Source organism: Balaenoptera acutorostrata, chromosome 8, assembly GCF_949987535.1.
Source record: "Balaenoptera acutorostrata chromosome 8, mBalAcu1.1, whole genome shotgun sequence".
In the NCBI taxonomy this organism is placed as follows: domain Eukaryota; kingdom Metazoa; phylum Chordata; class Mammalia; order Artiodactyla; family Balaenopteridae; genus Balaenoptera; species Balaenoptera acutorostrata.
In genome coordinates, this window is record NC_080071.1 from 55,364,229 (window position 1) to 55,387,159 (window position 22,931).

Here is a 22,931-nt window from a genome sequence, read left to right on the forward strand (position 1 = left end):
TGAAAACAAGAGACCAAGAAAGGCCAAAAAAGTGAGCGTTTAAAGCAGTAACAGTGAGTTCAGGGAGTAAATTTATTTCTATTTAAACATACAGTGCTTTCTATATATTTTTTTCTTTTTTTAAATTTGGCTGTGTTGGGTCTTCGTTGCTGCACGCGGCGAGCGGGGGCTACTCTTGGTTGTGGTGCGCGGGCTTCTCATTGCAGTGGCTTCTCTTGTTGCGGAGCACAGGCTCTAGGTGCGTGGGCTTCAGTAGTTGTGGCACACGGGTTCAGCAGTTGTGGCTCACGGGCTCAGTAGTTGTGGCTCACGCGCTCAGTAGTTGTGGCTCACGCGCTCAGTAGTTGTGGCACTCAGGCTCTAGAACACAGGCTCAGTAGTTGTGGCGCACGGGCTTAGTTGCTCTATGGCATGTGGGATCTTCCTGGACCAGGGCCCGAACCTGTGTCCCCTGCATTGGCAGGTGGATTTTTAACCACTGCACCACCAGGGAAGTCTAATGCTTTCTATATTAAAGATAGAATCCATGGCTTAAGGAAACAGGAATCTAAAGGCCAACATATTGTATAATAATTGGGAAAAACCCTATAGTGACAGCACTTTATTAAATATAGATATTTTTTAAATTCTTTCAGATGCCTGGTACAGGGTAAACTCCTAATATTGTTGAATGAACAAATGAATGAATGAATACCAAAAATCATCTTTTGAATAAAATCATCAAGAGAAAACTACATAGATGGCCAACAGGCACATGAAAAGATGCTCAACATCACTGTCATCAGAGAAATGCAAATCAAAACCATAATGAGATATCACTTCACACACCTCACATTTGTTAGAATGGCTATCATCAAAAAGAACACAATGGGGGGTGGGGGAATGGGATGAATTGGGAGATTGGGATTGACATATATACACTAATATGTATAAAATAGATAACTAATAAGAACCTGCTGTATAGCACAGGGAACTCTACTTCCCTTCGCTGTACAGTAGAAACTAATACAACATTGTAAAACAACTATACCCCAATTAAAAAAAAATATGGACATTAAAAAAAAAAAGAACACAATAACAAATGCTGGTGAGGATGTAGAGAAAAGGGAACCCTCCTACACTGTTGGTAGGAATGTAAACTGGTGCAGCCACTATGGAAAACAGTATGGAGGGTCCTCAAAAAACTAAAAATAGAACTAACCTATGATCCGGCAGTCCCACTCCCGGGTATATAAACACTAATTTGAAAAGATACATGCACCCTAATGTTCATAGCAGCATTATTTACAATTGCCAAGATATGGAAGCAACCTAAGTGTCCATCAACAGATGAATGGATAAAGAAGATGTGTGTTTGTGTGTGTGCATGCACGTGCACACACACACAATGGAATACTACTCGGCCATAAAAAAGAATGAAATTTTGCCATTTGCAACAAAATCAATGGACTTGGAGGATATTATGCTAAGTGAAATAAGTCAGACAGAGAAAGAAAAATACTGTATGATAGCACTTATATGTAGAGTCCAAAAAATACAACAAACTAGTGAATATAACAAAAAAGAAGCAGACTCACACATATAGAGAACAAATTAGTGGTTACCAGTGGGGAGAGGGAAGTGGGGAGGGGCAACATAGGGATAGAGAATTAAGAGGTACAAACTATTATGTATAAAGTAAGCTACAAGGATATATTGTACAGCTCAGGAATTATTGCCAATATTTTATAATAACTATAGATGGAGTATAACCTTTAAAAATTGTGAATCACTATATTGTACAACTGTAACTTATATAATATTAACATCAACTATACTTCAATAAAAAAAGAAAAAACATAACATGAAATAATCTTCAATAAAAAAGTATTTACTTTTGTGTCATAAGTGCTCTAGCCTAAAGCCTATTCTTTAATGAAATTAATTGATCTGCATGAATAATGCGGCAATGAAAGCTGCTCAGGACACAACATGAACAGGACACAGTACAAGAGTTAAGAGTGCAACTGAAGAGACAAACGTGGAAGAAGATAAATTACAACACAGTGCAATCAGCACTGAAACAGTGATGCGAAAAAGTTTCTAAGGGAGCAGGAAAACCGACTGATTGCTTGAAAGAGATGGGGGGTGCATGACAGAGTGGGTGGCTTCTGAATCCTGTCTAAAAGGATACACAGAAGTCAGCCAGGAAGAAAGGGGATGGGGACAGAGGCGCAACCTTCTAACATAGCACATGAAGCCCTTCACGGGAAAGACTGCATCTGCATGTGCAATTCCCGCCTCCTAGAACGACTTTTACCTTCTTGGTGAAGCCCGTTCTATACCCTTCCCATCCCCGAATCCATCTCAAGCATTAAACTGTTCCCCCTCCATGCTCTCATGTCCTCTGTAACGTTGTTCTGAACACACTGCATCATGCACCCCACTAAACTCCGAGCTGATCCATGTTTGTATCCTATTGCCCAGTGGCAGACAAATAGGAGGCTCTCAACAAATGTTTGAAGTTGGTGTGGCAGCTACCTCCTACGAAACAATTACCCTTGTATACATATCACAAGTGTTATCTTGTTCCATCTTCGTTGCAATTGTGTAAAGTTGGTATTCTTCCCACTTCGTATATGAAGAAACGGAGTCTCAGAATGGTTAAAGAACTCCCAAGCACCAACTAAGTGACAGAGTCAGAATCTAAATCCATGTCTGTCTCACACCCCAATTCCAAAACCATCCTCTTATCCACACTATTCCTGATGCTGAGTTGATGGATCCACGAGACCTGACCCAGTTCAAGTTTGTCTGTAATTAAGGCATTAATGTGGTTCTCATAATGATTTTATGAACTACAGTAAATTGAGCAAATATGACCATCTATCGTATTTACTTGTTGCTTTATAAATTTTGATGTAAGAAAAGAAAAAATCAGGTTTTCTCAATGAGTAGATATACACTAGGAGTTTGCAATTCATAACTGACATAAAAAATACAAATACAAATCAGTTTTTCTCAATGAGCATGCATACATTGAGAGTTTGCAATTCACAATTGAAGTAAAAAATACACACAGAAGGTAGAACTACAAGAACTTAGAGGAAGAATTCCTTAATGTCACCATTAGAACTGTGTTACAACACTCTGGCACTCACAACTTAAAACAGACTGAAGACCTGAGTTGTTCTATACAGTTTCTCTGAAGTCCATATGAAGTGAAGTGAGTCTGTAGTTATTCAAAAATCCAACAATGTCATTCAGATTGTAGGAAACAACTGACGGAAATTAATATAATGACTTTGATAGTTATCACAGCTCTACTATACCTCAAAGACTGCCAGCATAAGGCTGGTTTAAACTAAAGATACAAACAAATGGTACAAAATGAAATAGAGATCGTGTGAGAGCCCATAAAGGGGAAAACTCACTGGAGAAAATGAAGAGAAGATTTCAGACATACCTGACATCTTTTATCATTACCTACATTAACCAGAAAAAAAGAATTATTTGATTTGGTAAATCAACAAGGGTTTGAAGTTAAAATTTAAACTCCCCCTACTTGCTTCCATTTATTTTAGAATGCAACTTCGGGGGGTGGTGTGTGTGTGTGTGTGTGTGTGTGTGTGTGTGTGTGTGTGTGTGTGTGTGTGTGTGTGTGTGTGTGTGTGTGTGTGTGTGTGTGTGTGTGTGTGTGTGTGTGTGTGTGTGTGTGTTGCAGGAAAGTCAAACCCCATGTACTCTAGTGTTGCTGATTCAGATGTCTTTTCTTTTCATCCTTAAATTATTTACTCACTCAATAAATTGTTGCTTTAAGCCACTAAGTTTTGTGGTGGTTTGTTATGCAAAATATATAACCAGAACAATTCCTGTCTATGAAAAAAACACAATAATAATAACGACAATATGGAAGAAAGGGTTTAAAACAGGATGGAATTAAATGTCAACAATAAAAAAGAAGATGGGGAGGGAAGTGATTGTAGTGAATCTCTCCTAAGAGCCTTGTACAGTTTGAGAGGTGCTTAAACACACCGATTCATTAAAACCTTTGTTAATTATACATGACATATATTTTAAGGATGACCACTAACAGACTAGAACTAGAATGTTCAACTGCCAAGCAAACAGACTGAAGAAGAAAGTGGGAGGTAGGGATGAGTTAAGAAAACTCATCATTTCAACTGAAGGCATAAAAGTAGAAGGAAAAAAATACCTATGAAAAAGCAGGCAATATATAGAAAACAAGATGTGGAAATAAATCCAAATATATGAAGAAATAACACCAAATGTAAAAACACTAAATGCACCAATTTTAAAAGATGGTCACACAGATTGGATAAAAATCATAAAGCTATAGATGATTTACAGCAGATATATCTGAAGCAGTCAAAGAATGGCTGAAAGTAAATTGGTGGGAAAACATACATCAAGCAAAAACTAACCAAAGGGAAGCTGATAGGGCAACTGATAACGGACAAACTGACTTTAAGAGAGATATGAGGATAAAAAGATGGCATTATAAATGCTCTTTCTTTATTGATGTGCCCACTATTTAGTCCTTAGGAAAGTATGAAAAGCCAATTAAAACAAACATTACAAAATGAGCATGTGTGGTAAGGATTATTTTGTATTTAGTAGTGGGTTATATCAGAATGAAACATTTGTAAACCTCAGGCCAATGGTATTTTCACAAAATATTTACAATTATTTAACATTTAGTAATTATGGCACCTACATAAGCCTCCTTTAGGGAAAAGTGACACAAATCAGCATGGGGGAAAAAATCAAGTAGTATTTAGAGAATAACGGGATAGAAAACAAAAACCATGTCACTATATGGAGAGAAGAATACCTATTTCAAGTACTGCTTTCAACCAGTATGTTAGGGGATAAAATATACTAAAGTGTCTTCAGTACACTGAGCTATACAGTTTTTTGAAACCTACGTCATATCCAGGGAAGTGTTCCATTACCATTTTGAACTCACGGACTTCTCTGTGAACCAAATCTTCAACATGCATAATAAAGGAAGATCCACGATCATCTGAGACACCAATGCAATGCTGTGAGTTCAGATTCCAGTAACTGCTATTGTGCGTCCATAATGTTGGGTATTATCCTTGGTCCTGCCCTAGATGTGTCCTCTCATTCAGTCTTCTGAACACCTTGCAAAGTATATCCCAAAGTATGACACTTTCTAACCTCCAGCAACTATTCTTGCAGTGACTATGGAAGACCAGACACATCTACTATGGCAGAGATACTGACTGCTCACCAAATAGCCAAGGGCTTCTCCCCATTTCCCAGTCCCTATGCAGTTAGGCAGATCATGAGACTAGTGCTGAACGACGGACTCTGAGCAGAAATGAAATGTGTCACTTTGGGGACAAAGTGTTTAAGAGCTGGTATAAAAGTCTCCAGCTCTCTCTTCCCTTGACACCTGCCCAAAGAGGCCCAATGTTCCAGATGGTATAATGACAAGATGGTTGAGACTTTAATAATCCAGTATGGCAAAAATCAAGAGGTGGTAAGCCTGAGTCCCTAAAAGACAGTACAAAGCAAGCCCCCATGTTGGATACATAGCATTAGTAATAATCATCTTTTGCCTGTTAAGCCACTAAGGATTCAGGAGTAGTTAATTACTGTAGCATAATCTGACCTATACTAATACAACAAGGTAACAAAAAGTAATTTAGAGTTAAGTTGTTCCAAAAAATAATTTCATTTCCAAAGCTATTATTTTCTAAGAGAATTTTTTTTTTAATTTAAAGACATGACCTAAAACAACACTTCTTTGGCACTAATCATGTAAAAATACCCCAAAAAAGAGTTTAAGAACAAATACTCTTAACTGTTTTTGACAGCTGTTCTGGAAACTAAATACCTAATACATAAATTATTTGTTCCATTTGACTGAATTTCAGATTAAACTGCAGCTTTCCTATCACCTTGGAAAGTACGCTGGTTTAGAACCTACATAGTACTCAACTTAAAACACTGCATTATTTAGCATTCATATTTTAAGTGCTTTGTATAATTCCTAGAGCTCAATTTCAAAAGAATAGATTTTGTTTTCTGTAAGCAGAAGTAAGCCAGTATGTCACTTTAATCTGGAAATCCTTCTTATGGACTCACTCAGTGGGTAAATTCGTGCTGCTGCTTTAGACTACCAAGGAGATGATTTCATTATTAATAGTAGCCAACATAACGATAATAGTTTACAATCAGCAGGCCCTTACAATGAGCCCAGGTACCTTGCTAAGAGCACTGCATGTATTATCTCATTTAATTCTCATGATACTGGCACTTTCCTTAGTCTTTTTTTTTTTTTTTTTAAGATAAGAAACCTGAGGTTTAAAAAGATTACATAATTCTCCCAAGCTAGTAAGTAGATCTGAATTTACTAGTCTGCCTGACTCTAGAGCCTGTGCTCTTAATCACTGATAACCTCAGAATTTCTCAAAGTGTGCTGCGTGTGACAATCTTGGGTGGCCCACAGACACAGTTATTACTGACTGTTAATGTATGTTAGGAAGAAACATAGCTAACACAGCAAGCCTTTCCCAGACCTTACTGCTTAGAACAAGGTCAGGGTACATAACCAGTTTGCTTTCTTTTAATCAGATGGTTTAAAGAAAAAGATTAATAGCACAAGTGATAATCCCAATATTGCAAAAACCAAGAAAGTGCTGAGAAAATAACTAAAGGTTGAAAAACACTGGACTAGGGCTTCCCTGGTGGCGCAGTGGTTGAGAGTCTGCCTGCTAATGCAGGGGACGTGGGCTCGAGCCCTGGTCTGGGAAGATCCCACGTGACGCGGAGCAACTGGGCCCGTGAGCCACAGTTGCTGAGCCTGCGCGTCTGGAGCCTGTGCTCCGCAACAAGAGAGGCCACGATAATGAGAGGCCCGCGCATCGCGATGAAGAGCAGCCCCCACTTGCCACAACTAGAGAAAGCCCTCGCACAGAAACGAAGACCCAACACAGCCATAAATAAATAAATAAATAAACTCAAAAGTTAAAAAAAAAAAAAAGAAAAACACTGGACTATATTTTTCAACACAGAGGGGAAAACATGAAGACTGGGACACAGGGCTCTTAAGTCCCAGCCTTGACTGCCTCCAAGTAGCTGTATGGTATCACCACTCTGGACCTTAGTTTTTTATCTATAAAACATCAGCTTAAATTTGGAGCTCAAAAATACATGATCCCAATGCCTTGGATAACTACTGCAACTTTATTTTACCATCCAAATGCAAAGAAATATGAAAAATGTCATAATACATAAGCCAGGATTTTTTAAAGACAGGGTCAAAGTACAATTGTTCTGCCATCTATCTTTGAAGATACAATCAACGCACAGAACTGAGAGGTATACTCAAAGGATGGTCCAGACAATGCTGGTAAATTATTTATCTGTTACCACTCGATGACAAGATAAGAACCTTGATCCAGAATATGAAATACCTACATCAATAAGCACTTTACTTAGTTTAGATGATTTTTTTAATAGCAAGATTTTCTCAGTGAAGGAAGCTGCTACACTGATTTACATTCTGGAGAATGTTTCTTATCGAGTTACAGATCAGTAACGAACAGTTCAGAGACCAGCACTGTGAGAAGCACAGGTGTACAGCACAGTGTAAACTTCTAATTTTCATAATGTGCATTTTCCCAGTTCTGTTCAGGTACCTGAAGCTGCCTGCACATAAGAAACGGCAAATTAAGCTTCTTGAAGTGTTTCTCTTTTGAACAGCCAGAAAAATAAGCACGAGATTAAAGGTTAGGGGAATTAGATAGTGAGCCTGAAACAAATTTAATATTTTCTGCCTCCACTTTAAAAAGTGTCCATTTGATTTTTCATGGAAAGCTGTTTGTGTTGAGTACCCTAAGTGTTCTTGCACAAGATAAGCATTTGGTTCTTTTTATTTAGAGAGCTTAGGAGGAAGCAATGGGTAGCACTATTAAATTTGTGAGGGGTCGATTCTAATTTTGGATACCAACACTAAATTATAAACCTAGTGATTTCTGGAAGCCATCTACAAGGCATTAATTGTTGTAATTTGGAGATTTGGCACTACAGGTACATTGTGATCATCTCTGGAAATCTCAGGGTGTATATGAGACTTTCCGGAAGGAGAAAATATAATTAGCTTCTGCTTTAAGAACCATGTTCACACTCAAAGTTTCCCCAAATGGTGTTTTGATAGTTTCAACTTTTTTGCTTTATATTCCCAAGAGGATCTCTACATCGCCTAAACTGCCTAAAGAAAGATTTATGTTTCTGATCCAGAAGGATATGTTTTCCCTCCAGATTAGTAGTGCTAAAAGTCATCTGGAACAAGCTGTACAGTGCAAAACGTTACTAGCAATTAGCTAAACAAAAACAAATCACACTTCTAGGTAGGAAGAAAATGTAAGCCAAGAGAAATATGATCAAAATGCAGGGTGTGCCAATATGCCACACCTCGCCAGGCTTATGTTCCACCCAAATCCTTCCCCTTTGGGACTTATTGCTATAGAGACCATCTCTCAGTTCCACAAATAAAACTAGACATGGCTAGGAAACAGTCCAGCTTCTCAGGACACAGCTGAAGAGGAGTGGCTGCTTCCTACTAAGAGGTATAGAAACCTGAAGCTATTCCCACTATATGTGCTTTTATGAAACCTATTTCACAGAGCCTGAGAGAGAACTTATTATGCATATTCCTCTTCAGTCATAACAGCCTTAAATTTAGGACAAAACTTGGACCCCAACATTCTTTTCCCCACCTTAGCCCTGCATTTCCTCTTTTCTTTCAGGTCTTCTCCAAATGCATCATCTCACCTATCTTCCCTTCATAGGGCCCAAGAAAATTGTTTTGTATGTTTTCAAATTACTAAGTGCTCATTTGAAAGATTCTTCCCATCACGTCATTGATTCTATTAAGCTCTTGAAAATTTCTGCATGGCTTGGAGTTACAGTTTTCAAAATTTTTATGTCAATTTTTTGTTACTTCTTTTAAAAACAACTGAGTGGTTTTTACCTATATTAAAGCAGCCCAAGCCCTCACCCTGAAGCAGTAACTATGGAAGTAGCCCACTCACTCTTCATCCTGCCTTTAAAAGCAGTTGTGTTCCTCCTTTCCCCTTTCTCATCATAACAGCCACCCCAGTGACTCAGTTAGGAATAACTGCTGGTTCAAGAAAGCCTCACTAATGATGACTTAAACAGAGGTGACGATTTTTTTTTCATATATAGCAAGAACTTTGGAGTTCCAGTCCAAGCTCTTTCTTTCTTCTCTGTAATTCTCGGCTCTTAATTTTCTTGATTGATAACTTATGGTTGCTACATGGATGCCACAACTCAAAATATCACATCCTTTCACCAGAGTCCCAAGTACAAGAGAAAGGGAGGTTTAAAGACTCTCTTCATGAGGCTCTGGTTTTTCACTAGAAAAGGAAGTTTCCCCAAAGTCTTTCCCTTACATATCACTGGCCAGAACTGGGTCACATGTGTACTCCTTGACTACTCACTAGTTGGACAACCACATCAGTTTAGACCCGTCCTGAGTCTGGAGAGGGCCTGCCTGCCCTGAGATCAAGGGCTTGCTGCCCACCCCCTGACCCCATAAGGAAGATGGGATCAGGAGATGGCTGCCAGCTAAAGACCACAGTGCTGTCACCAGTCCCTCACTACGTGGGATGGCAAAGTCCCCACAGAAGTGAGGTTGTCTCCAGTCCAGAGGTCAGAACAGTCCATGCTAGCCCCAGGGAAGAAATGGATATCTTTGCTTAAACCAAGGTCTCTGTCACTCACTTTGAGGTCCCAGATAAGCCAATCTTTCTTTTAAACACAGCTGTGGTTCTGCAACTACATAAATGAGCTATCTTTAATGTTCTAGATGTTAGGACCTGTGCCTTTTAAAGCCATTAACTGTGGAAGACCTGTTAAAACCAACAGCATGCCTGAAAATACCACATACCTCATTCCACCTACATGATACTTTTATTCCTGAATTCTAGTCTCTGTGTTCATCCCACCCCCTTAAGAGGTCTGAGGGTGCCAATTCCTCACACCTTTTCCATGTTAGGGATCTAAAACTATTAGAAAATACACTAAGAAGGAGACAAACATATGGGACTCAAACTATCATTTATTATTTATTCAGAGTTCTCTGGAAATGGCTAGATGCGGAAATTAAGTGGAACCTCTTACTGTCTACCCTAAATCAAAAGCAGGGGAGAAATTTCTACTTCAGACCATATTGCAGTAATTAGTTCCAGACTTGCCTTCCTAATGAAGCACCTGTAAAACTAGAAGGCAGTGGTTTTCTGACATTGCACAATAGATTAAAATCCCAAAGAGAAGGGAAACTTATAAGTTGACTCCATGACCACCCAGATCTCAGCTGGGGGACAATTTCCTGGAAGCTCTGATGAGCTAAGGAGGCAGCAATCAGAGTTTGGGTCAACTGAAGTGGCTAGAGTCTCCAGGCAAGGCACTGGAAAGGAAAGAGCTATGGGGGGATGAAGGCCAGAAGTCCACATGGGGATCCCCCATAAGCCTTTGGCTAAGGTCTGGGCTGCACATGTGCAGGGCAAGACTACCAAGGCTTCTTTCCAGAGAGCAGCTGCTACAAGGGCTGAGAGTGTAGTGGAGTTAAAGAAGTAAAGCAGTGCTGGAGAACACTGGAGTTACAGCTGAGCCAGAGAGAATGGTTAACATTCCAGGCACGCAGCTAAGACATCAGAAATGCCACTACTTAGGAATAAGCACGAAGGCCTAGAGTAAAGCCTAGTAGACCTACTCTAACAAAGCCCCAAACCAAGCCCTAACAAAGTCCATAGAGGAGACCAAACTTGAAGGCTGAACGCCATCAAGCTAGAAGTGCTGCATAACTACACTGGGCTTTCCATAGATCCATTCTAACCACGTGTTAAATCATACGTAGTAAGCTCAAGGAAATAAATCTGCCAACTAGAATAAAAAATAACATTAAAATAAAAAGTATGCCACAGAACTCAGGATTTCTACAATACAGAATCCTCAATGTCCAGTGTAAAGTAAAAAATTGCTAGATATACAAAGAAACAGGAAAATGGGACTCATGGTCAAGAGAAAAACAGACAATAAAAACGGACCCTTAGATGACCCCCACAGATATTGGATTTAGCAGAGAATTTAAAGCAGCTGTATTCAGATCAATTCAAAGTCCTGAACAAAGATATGGTCTGACAGACTTAAGATATAGGGACTCTCATAAGAGTAATTAAAACTATAAAAAGAGAAATCCATATTCTATCAATGAAAAGTCAAATAACTGAAAATTTAAAATCCCTTGGATGGGCCTGACATGGAGAATGAAGATAAAAAAAGAAAAAGTTAGTGAACTTTAAGATAGGTAAGTAGAAATGGTTGAATTTGAATACCAAAGAGATTAAAGAACAATTAACCAGAGCCTCAGGATCTTGTAGAACAATATGAAATGATATAATAAATGTGTAACTGAAGTCTCAGAAAAACAAGAAGAAAGTGAAAATAGAAAAAAATATCTGAAAATATAATGGCCAAAATTTTCACAGTTTTCATTAAAAACATTTACTTAAAAAACTCAAAGAATCCCAACCAGGATAAATAAAAAGAAAATCACACCTAGGTACACAATAGACAAACTGCTGAAAACCAAGATAAAGAAAAAAATGTTGAAAGTAGCCAAAAGGGAAAAAAAGAAACACATTTCATATAGGGAAGCAAAAATACAATGAGAATACGTAAGAAAGGTACAGAAACAGCTTGAAATAAACTAAAGAAGAATAGCACTTTTCAAAAGAGATTTATTTCCTAATTCTATTTTCCTAGCTATATCTTTGGACTAATTCCAGATTTAGAACTCTGGCCTATTCTCTAGAAAGTGAAATATAGGAACACCAAGATTTTGTGAATTTGGTCACTTGGGAATAAGATAAACTTGGTTTTGGATCCCTTAGTTCCTTCACAATTAAATACAGACAGGGAAATAAAACAAGTGAGATAAAGAAACAGAAAGAAAATTAGGTAAAAAAGTATGAAGTAATAGGAGTCATTGTCTTAAGTGATTCTAGCATCTTACAGATTAAGTTATTCACACACAAAAAAGAAACCATCTTATGTGAGAAAATAAAATTGATTATGTCCTAAAGAAATATCACATAAGAATCATTTAAGAAAACACAATATTCTATTTGTAGCCTTGTATTAAGCAGTAGAAAATCTCAAATGAGAAAAAAGGCAAAAAATTATGAGAAAAGAAAAAAGTTTTATGAAATCCAAAAGGGTGAAATTACATCAAAACCAAGAGTTACTTCTAAAGTCACATCAAAACTGTAAGATTCTTTTGTGAACATAATAGAGATCAGATATAAAAATGTAATTTTAAAATCATGAGTCTTCCTCACTTTGAATGTACATTTAAACACACCTGAGGAAAATGATGAACTGTGAAGACTTTTCCTCCTTTTGTGATAAGAGGAAATAGAAAGATAAAAATTCATTGAATTTTTGTGTTTCCATTTCTCTCTACCTAGCATGATTAAACATTAAAAATTACATAAGTAAATACAAATCAATTTTATTTTAGTCAATATAAAATTCTCTGTCCAGAGAAACATAAAGTGCAATAGGTTTAACATTTTAATAAAATTTCAGCCAGTATATTACTTTGCCTCAACCAGGGTTTCTCAACGGTGGCACTGCTGACATGTGGGGATAGATAATTCTTTGTTGGGAGAGGCTGTCCTGTGCATTGCAGTATATATAGCAGCATCACTGACCTCCCATTCCCCTACCCACTTGTGCCAACCAAAAATGTCACCAGACATTGCCAAATGTCCCATAGAGCAGGGGTCCCCAACCCCTGTGCCATGGACCGGTGCTGGTCCACGGCCTGTTAGGAACCACGCCACAGAGCAGAAGGTGACCAGTGGGCAAGCGAGCAAAGCTTCATCTGCCGCTCCCCATCGTTTGCATTACAGCCTGAACCATTCCCCCCCATAGCTCGTATTACTGCTGGATCCACTCCCCCAACCCCCCACACACACCACCCCCCTCACCCCCATCCATGGAAAACTTGTCTTCCACGAAACCGGTCCCTGGTGCCAAAAAGGTTGGGGACCGCTGCTCTAGAGGAAGTGGGCAAAATCGCCCCTGGTGGAGAAGCACTGCATAAACCAGTCTTCCCCCGGCAACCAATCTAGTCACTAAAAAAAAAAAAAAGAAAGAAAGAAAGAAAGTTGCCTGACTTATAGTATACATTGAAAGCAACAATGTCTTTCTGATAAAATATCTGTTGTTGTTAAATTTTTAAAAGAATTCCTTTCATTCAGTGAAAATGTTCTCCAGCTTTGGGGAATGTTAGATTTTATTATCAGAGTTGATTTAGATTTTCTTTATGATTGGTTAGTAGGTTTTGATTTTTGCTTTCAATTAAAGTAGATACTTATATTTTCTGGGATGTGCTATTCATCATGCACTCACCTATGAATAACAGATGCAAATCAGCTAAACAGAGCTAAGAAACTTTTATTAAAACAAATAGTAACTGGGGCTTCCCTGGTGGCGCAGTGGTTGAGAGTCTGCCTGCCAATGCAGGGGACACGGGTTCGAGCCCTGGTCTGGGAAGATCCCACATGCCGCGGAGCAACTAGGCCCGTGAGCCACAATTACTGAGCCTGCGCGTCTGGAGCCTGTGCTCCGCAACAAGAGAGGCCGCGATAGTGAGAGGCCCGCGCACCGCGATGAAGAGTGGCCCCCACTTGCCGCAACTAGAGAAAGCCCTCACATAGAAACGAAGACCCAACACAGCCATAAATTAATTAATTAATTAATTAATTTTTTAAAAAAAACAAATAGTAACCTATTTCTAAGTCATTTGTTAGAATATGACACTTTCTTTACCTAATCTAGGACACATCAAGGAATTTTGAAATAAAAAGATACTTTAGACTACAAGTTGTTCTTAATGTAATTCAACCTTCTGAAACAGCACATTTTTTCATATCAGTTATCTAAATCTAAACATCCTTTTCATCGACTTAAAAATACTAGTAAATGTTAATAGCCACCTCTTTCCAAAATGCGGTTATTGATCAAGGGCAAAGTGAAGTTTTAAAAAGAAAATACTGCAGGTTCTGACATTCAATTAAGGTAGAGATAGAACCACAGTATTCATATCAGCAAAGGTATTTATCATTGTTGACTTCCCCCCCCCAAAGAAGAAGAAAAAGTTCCTAGGATCTGGCTGCTTTAAATTATGTGTGTGAATTTCTTCCCAGGAGAAAACACAGAATAGTATAACGTCAGAGTGAAATGTACGCTCAAGTCACAAGCAAGTCCAGTTCATTTGACTCACCTATGTGATAAAGTCCAATCCAGTCACTGGGGTCCACCTCCTCTTTAATGTCCCAGAAGATAATGAGGTTCTGGGCTTGCCCCAGCGTGTACTCATACATGCTGGCAGTCAGGCTGGAGCGGCTCTCAGAAGTCACCAGATCGGTGTCGCTGTTGGCCCGCTGTAGAGTCATATTCTCGGGCATGGAGCTCTGGGCGGCCAGGCTCTGGAGGTTCTCTGGACTCAGTGTGTACCGCATCTGGGGATTTCGACGCCTCACAAAAAGCAGGTGCTCCCGGGCTGAGCTAGCCATCCCTTCTGCCTCTCTGAGGTTGGCTTTCTACAAAGCTGTGAGAGACAAACAAGCACAAAGCATTAGTGCTACAATGCAAGGAATTAAGTTTAAGCTTCCCAGATAAAAAGACTTTATGAGTGTTTGTGAAAGCCTAACCATGCAATAATCTTCTGCTGTCAAAATAAAACCTATTATTCTACTGTCAACTGATGATTGTCAGAAACAACTTCTATAGACTGAGGTCACAAGACGGCAAAGGTCATCAAACACCTGTGGCCCTCAGTTTCACTGGGCACGGTTTCCTCAGAGCAATTAAGAAGGGGACTTCCCTACCATCCCTTTTACGGCTATTCTTTCTCCTTCAGAAATGGCATCCTCCTCTCCTTCACCACACTCACATATTCATTTGCTGATGCAATTAAACTTTAAAATAGCAAGACAGGAAATTTTGAGACATGTTCAACAGAGTTGAAATATACTACTGAGGACAAGTTCTATTTCCTTCCCATAGGAATGAAACTCACTAAACCCTTTTTCAGGAGCTTGCTCAAATGTTACCTCCTCACTTTATAGAGTTGGCCATCCTATTTAAAACTGCCAACAGCCAAGCATTTCTCATCCCTCCTTCCTGGCTTTACTTTTCTCAAAAGCACTTACTCTGATCTGATGTACCACCACATAGTACCATGCTCTTATTTATTTGGTTACTGTGTACTTTCCCCCACAAGAATGTAAGCTTGGGGAAAGAACACTCTTCAATAAAAGGTGATTGGAAAAATTGGGCAACCATGTGCAAAAGAAGGAAACTGGACCACTGTCTTACACCATACACAAAAATCAACTGAAAATGGCTTAAAAACTTGAAATACAGCTCCGAGAAGAAAACACAAACCAAAAATTCTTTGACATAAATCGTAGCAATATTTTTTTGGTTCTGTCTCCTAAGGCAAAGGAAACAAAAGCAAAAATAAACAAATGGGATCTAACTAAACTTAAAAGCTTTTGCACAGCAAAGGAAATCACTGACGAAACAAAAAGGCAACCTATTGAATGGAAGAAAATATTTGTAAATGATATGACTGATAAGGGGTTAATATCCAAAATATATAAACAGCTCACACAACTCAGTATCAAGAAAAACCAAACAACCCAATTAAAATACGGGCTGAAGACCTAAACAGACATTTTTCCAAACAAAACATACAGATGACCAACAGGCACATGAAAAAATGCTCAACATCACTAATCATCGGGGAAATGCAAATCAAAACCACAATGAGATACTGCCTCACACCTGTCAGAATGGCTTTTATCAAAAAGAAAACAGGTATCAAATGCTGGCAAGGATGTGGAGAAAAGGAAACCCTCCTGCACTGTTAGTGGGAATGTAAATCAGTACAGCCACTATGGAAAACAGTATGGAGGTCCCTTAAAAAACTAAAAATAGAACCAACCACCATATGATACAGCAATTCTGCTTCTGGGTATATATCCAAAAGAAATGAAAACAGGATATCAAAGAGGTATCTACACTCCCATGTTCATTGCCGCATTATTCACAATAGCCAAAATATGTGAACAACCTAAATGTCCATCCATGAATAAATGGATAAAGAAGATGCAATATATATACATACGATGGAGTATTTTCCAGCCATGAGAATGAAGGAAATCCTGCTCTTTGCAACAACATAGATGAACACTGAAGCATCATGCTAAGTGAAGTAAGTCAGAGAAAGACACATACTGTATTATCTCACTTATATGTGGAATCTAAGAAAAAAGTCAAACTCTTAGAAACAGAGAGGAGAAGAGTGGTTGCCAGGGGCTGCGGGATGGGGGGTAATGGGGAGGTTGATGAAAGGCTACAGACTCTAAATTTTCAGATGAATAAGGCCTGAGGAACTAATGTAAAACATAAATGACTACAGTTGATAACACCATATTATATAATTGAAATTTGCTAAGAGAGTAGAATTTAAATGTTCTCATCAAAAAAATAAGTGAGGTGATAGATGTGTTCATTAACTAGATGGTGGGAATCCTTGCACAACGTATATGTACATCAAATCACCACAATATAAACTTCAAATATCTTACAATAGTACCAGTTATACCTCAGTAAAGCTGAAACTAAAAAAAAAAAAAAAAAAAAACAAGAATGTAAGCTTCACAAATGCATCTGTTTTGTTCACTATTTTATCCCCAGTGTTTCCAACAGTGCCTGGTACACAGCAGGTGTCGATAAATGTTGAGTGAAAAGATCAGTGAACAGTGAGCATCCTTCTGCTAGATACTCCTTAAGCTCCTAGGAGATACTCCTTACTATCTCCTAGATACTCATGACTCACACCTTGAGTCCCTTTGCTGGCCCTGCCCTTTGCCAAACCTATTTCTACCATCTAGACCCATAGTAAGCTATTTCCTTTGGCTCCCACTTGGCCTCCATCTAAAGGAACAAAGCTTTTCCTGTTCGAACTTAGATCCAGTCCCCTGTTGGTTCACTATGAGTCTAGTCCTAAGATATCCATTTCCTTCTCCATTGTCAGACTCTGACAGAGATTCTTTCTAAGACCTCTGTGCTTTACTCTAGCACATTTGAGGTTCCATCTGCCAGTGCCTTTCCTGTCTGTCCATGGATTCACACTCCCTCACCCAGACCCCACCGGCTCTACACAGAATGAAACTGGCTCTCCTCTCAGGACCCCTTTCAGGACTACATCATTCACTAATAGGTTTATGGATTTAACATTTACTCTGCATCCCTAGTATGTGCTGGCCTCTTTAATATACTACATCTTTTCAAAAGGCCACTCCTGCAAGGTGTCCTAGAATGTCAGCATGAACTTTCATGAAAAAAAACCCAAAACTAATCTTGGGCTTAATATTTACGTTATAACTAATAATCTTGGATACCAAGTCGGAGGGAAGAATAGAGGAGGGTTCCCTAATTTCTCCCATCCCCTCATCCATTTCACAAACGCTTGGGTGAAGGGGACATCCTACCATTGCTAAGGTCATAGTACTTGCAAATGTATCTATTCAATTAATTTCTGTCATAAAGTTGATCTCATATTTTTAGCACTATCCCTTGAATTAAAAAATCACTGGGATTGGTGGGCAAGATGTCCTGTGTAAAAAGGACAGAAATAAAATGAACAGAGAAACTAATACTCCTCTTCCTAAATTTAGCACTTGCTTCCTTATGTGGTATATGGTAACTCTGACATCATATAACCCATAACTGTTAAACAACCTCAAATCCATGAAGCCTAAAATTCAGGTCAACCTCTAATCTCAGGGTTTCATGAAATTTTCATTTTAGTGGATTTCTACAGGCCGTTCTTTGTCTATAAACCCAGAGTGAGCCCAGCACCACATCAGCTTCAGCAAGCACTGTAAATAATTAACTCCTAACATGTTGTAGTCAAATAGAAAATGCAGGCTGGACATAACTAAGCTACTTCCCTGAAAGAAAGAAATAGGCCAGAATCTTTATAGCTTTAAGCCACAACAAAAGAACAACTGAAAATTACTCTGCTCTAGAAAAAAGGGGAAAAACAGGGATGTACACCAAAACTGTTTTATTTTTTAATGACCTCTATTTAATCAGAGAGATAGGTAAACACAGTGGATAAGGGAATAAGCTCCAAAGTCTGATTTCTGGGTTTCAGTCATATTTCTACTATTAAGTTGCTCTGTGATCTTGGACAATTTATTTTAACTCTGTGTGCCTTCATCTTCCCATTTGTAAAGTAGAGAATAATAACACCTGGTTTGTAGAATTTTGGAGAGGACTAAATGAATCAGTATAGGTACAGCATTTAGAACAGTGCCTGGCATATAATAAGTGCTCAATCATGTTTAGCTATTAATATTATTATGTGACTACATTCTACTTTAATTATATAAAGTAGAACTGGTTTTAATCCCCTTGATCCCCCCACTTATTGGGAGAGTAGGCTATCAGTATCTGTCATTATTCAAAGCACAATCCCAAAAACAGAAAGAAAAAAAAAAAAAAAAGAAAGAGGCTGGTAGGCACTGAGGAAGAGCTATCCTGAAGCCCAAGCCTTAACGCCATAACAGTGGCCTGACAAGGGCCATTCTCTGGTCCTCTAGCCAGAGATAAGGGTTGGAATTTGACTTTCTCACCATTATTGGGTTCATTCATTCACACATGCATTCAACAAAATTTTATCGAGTACCTCCCTTGTGAAAGGGAGACACGCAACAGACAGGTCAAAAAATAAGACAGAAATGTGCGAATTTGCTAGTTTAACTGAACCCTGCAAAAAAAACATATGGAGCATCTATTAGTACACGTCTGGCATAAAGCTACAAAGTATAGTAAACAGAAAAGAGAGTAAGGTTTTCTTTCAAATTCTTTCTTTTCTTTCCCTAAGGCATGTAATTTACTCTATAGGAACTTTGACTTTGGGGGGAAAAGACAAATACATATATGAAGGAATTCAATCCTGTACTAATGACACTTCATGTATATGTACAATTTGTCCCCACAAGTATGTGATGGAGATAATAAATGCTCATGAGGCATCAGGAAGTGATAGTAATATAATATTTATAAAGTGTTTTACATTTTTCAAAGCATTTTCACGTCTATCATCTCAAGTGAGACCCAGAATATTATGAAGTAAATTTGAGAGATGCCATCATCTCTGTTTTCAGGTGAGAAAACTGAGGATCTGTGAGGCAAAAGGTTAGCTGAAGGAGATAAAAACACTTTGAAAGTGGTTATATATTTGAGGTAAGTCTTAAAAGGATTAGAGGAAAAGAAGAAATATATGAAGAAATGAATGCATTCTAATTGGAAGGATGGATATGGAGAAGCAACCAAGGATGAGAATATGAGAGGGAAGAAACAAAATAGAAAACAGAGGCTCTGCAGAACCCTGGGAAAATGATGGGAATCCTCCAAAGGAACCAAGCAGAAGCCCAGGGAGAGAGGCGGGTCTTAATACTGCCACTGATGACATATGGTGAGCCCGGACCTGACTCAAAACATACTGATGCCCCATGAGGTTAAACCCACCCAAGGTCGCAGAGCTGGTAAGTGACAAGGGTAAAAATCAAGGTAAAATAGGAGAGAGAGAAACACACAGACACGAGAGAGAGAGAGAGAGAGAGAGAGAGAGAGACAGGAAGGGGGAAGAGGGAAGGGAAGGAGGGAGAAGGTGGGGAGGGGAGAAAGGGAGGGAGAGGGAGAGAAACATGTCTTGAAAGTCAAAGAGAGAGTCTGAAGGAGAGCTTCAAATGTTGCAACTAACGACTGAAAAGTTACCATAGCATCTGAAAACTAGGAGGACATCCTTGGCCTTAGGAAAACCTTTTACATGGAGTGGTAAAAGTGGTAAACGCCAGACTGTTGAGGTTTGAGGAAGGAGGCTGGAAAGGTAAATGGAGGTAAAGAGTACAGACTCTTCTTCAAAAGGCTGGACTGTAAAGGGAAGGAGAGCACGTGGTAGAGGGTGATGTGTACTGAGACAGGGTTGGGTGTGTTTGCTTGTTGTTTTTCAGCCTGAGAGACTGTTGCATGTTTATAATACTAGCACAGTCACTAAAAGCTCAGGAAATATCTGTTGAATGAATGAATAAATGAAAATTGAGAGAAAGAGCCAGGGAAGAGGAGAGGCTGAAGATGTAGGAAAGAGAGGAGATACATGATGGAGCAAGATGGCTGAGGAGGAACAAAAGCTGGAATACACAGGACAGGAAGAGGATTAGTCTAAACCAGCACTGCCCAATAGGAATATAATGCAACCCACTTATGTAATTTTAAACTTTCTAGGAGCCACATTAAAAAACATTTAAAAATGTGAACATTTTAATCATAACATATTTCATTTAACTCAATATATCCAAACTATTATTTCAACGTTAATATAAATAATTATTAATGAGATATTTTGCATTCTTTTTTTTTTTGTACTAAGGTGTTTAAAGCCAACACATATTTTATACTTAAAGCACATTTCAGTTCAAACTAACCACATCTCAAGAGCTTGAGAGCTTCATGTGGCAAGTGGCTCCTGGTCTGGACAGTACAGATCTAAACCACGGGAGTGCTCCCAGCTTCCGAGACAATCTGCTTCCTTTTCAACTTTATCCCACCAGAAAGGCCCTCAATGTAGCTAAGAGGAAAACATCATTAACTAGCTGACAATAATGTGTGAATAACCAAGAATTCCTTAATCCTTCCCAAGGGTTCTTTCCATGCATTTTAGCATGAAGATGCTTTTTTTCCATTATAGTTTGTTACAAGATATTGAATATAGTTCCCTGTGCTATACAGTAAATCATTGTTGTTTATTTTATATATGGTAGTATTCATCTGTTAATCCCATACTCCCAATTTATCCCTCCACTTCCTTCCCCTTGGGTAACCATAAATTTGTTTTCTATGCCTGTAAGTCTGTTTCTGTTTTGTAAATAAGTCCATTTGTACTATTTTTTAGATTCCACATATAAGTGATATCATATAATATTTGTCTTTTTCATGAAGATGCTTTCTGAGCCGAATCTCTACTTGTTATATGAAGACACCCAGTCTAGGGTAGAGAATTTTCTGGGGATAGATTTCAGGATGGGGAGGGTAACAAGTCCCAGAAAGTCTTTTGGTATCTTTTAGCTTCTTTTCTTCAACCTTGAAACTCTACAGTCTTCAAAAGCAGGAACAGTGCCTCCAGTGGAGCTTAGTGTAACAGGGGAAGAGATGAAGTGGGGAAGTGATCAGGTTATCTGTATATTTCTTTAGCAAACACTCACATGGCACTTACTCTTTCTAAGTGATTTACAAATATATACAGGTTACTTGTAAGTCTTCTGTGTTTACCTAAATAACTGCATATACTTAAACTTCACCCTGTCTCAATATATTCAGCTATTAAATGGAGGTAACTTTAATGTACCACGCAAGACCATTTGCAAGGATTAGGAAAATCATAAGTGAAAGTTATTTTGTTATTTTTTAAAGTAACTACTGTTATTTTAATAAACAAATAATATAGTTCTGAATTAATTAATGCAATTAATGCCTGGGGTAGCTCTGCAGGCCTAAGAGTCTGGGGAGGGGAACTAAGACTTAGAAGACAGTTAACAGAAATCAAATGCTAAAGACCATCTTTACACATGAAAACTCACTGTGAACTCTGCCTAGTGTTGGATGACCCCATACTTAGGAAAGAAAGGGAAAACAGCTCATGCTCCCCTACCTTCCTATTCAACATGGCTCCTGGCTCCCAGAGCCCAGAAATCAGCTACATTAGGATACACAGGCCTTCGAGTTATAGCTTAGGAACTCATCCACAGCTCTTAAAGAATTGTTTCCACATAAAAAAAAATTAATTCCAACTTCCAAACCACCCACTTTAAAGGAACTTTTAGAGCCTACCACTCACAAGCCAGTCACTGCATGTAGTGAGATGTGAGACTAGAGAGAGAAGAGCAGATTATAGAAGAAACTTGGGCACAGAATGTGAAGTAATTCACTTGGAACCTCACCAATGAGCAGGGAGCCATTCCAGGCTCTTGAGCAGAAGAGTCAAAATATGAAATTTAAGCATGGGAAACTTAATCTGAAAGCTCATGTGGGGCTGATTGTAAGAGGAGAAAACAGAGGTGGGGGAACCAGTTAGACGCTAACTGATTAGTTAAGACATCCGGCACTGAGTGCTGAAGAGCGGATTCAGTAACACAGGAAGGAAGTATATCAATCAGGAATATTTCAAAGAAAGAACCCGAAGACTTGGTGGCATATTGAATACAGGGGATAAAAGTGAGGAAGAAATTAAGACTCAATTCTGGATTTTCAATCTAAGTGACAACAGAATCCCAGAAACATTAATAAGGCTGAGAAAATCAATACTACTTTGGGTGAGTTTAAAATAAATGCAATGTATCCAAGTAACTATATCCCAAAGACTCTCGTGAAGGTGGGCCCCAATTGCTGGTTATTATGAGACCAGGGATAAAACAAATACTCAAATGCAAGTTTCTGCTTACTAATGGGCTTAGAATTTATTAGTTAAAATTGACTATGCCAATGTAACTCTAAAAGGCTCAACTCAGTGTTGAAAAACCTCACTCAGATGTTTTACTTTACATAACTTAGATCAATGGAAAAGAAGTAAAATCAGAATGCTGAGATTACAATGAGAGACTATTATGCTGAGATTACAATGAGAGACTATTTCCAAACCTGCTTTGGAAAACTTCATTTTTCCCTTACAATATAAGTAATGTATTTTTTAAGAGCTCATGTTTCTGTAATAAACAAGATCAAACCCC

The 22,931-nt window shown here is 38.6% G+C and overlaps 1 protein-coding gene across 6 annotated transcripts in view; it reads right to left on the reverse strand.

Annotated features, from left to right (window-relative positions):
* HECW2 (HECT, C2 and WW domain containing E3 ubiquitin protein ligase 2) overlaps window positions 1–22,931 on the reverse strand; it is a 434,057-nt gene that overhangs the window by 234,681 nt on the left and 176,445 nt on the right. For all 6 annotated transcript variants that reach the window (XM_057550882.1, XM_057550884.1, XM_057550885.1 and 3 more), the window contains one exon: window positions 14,351–14,677. In XM_057550882.1, coding sequence (XP_057406865.1) covers window positions 14,351–14,642 — 292 coding nt within the window. In that variant the 5' untranslated portion in view covers window positions 14,643–14,677. The remainder of the gene's footprint in view (window positions 1–14,350; window positions 14,678–22,931) is intronic.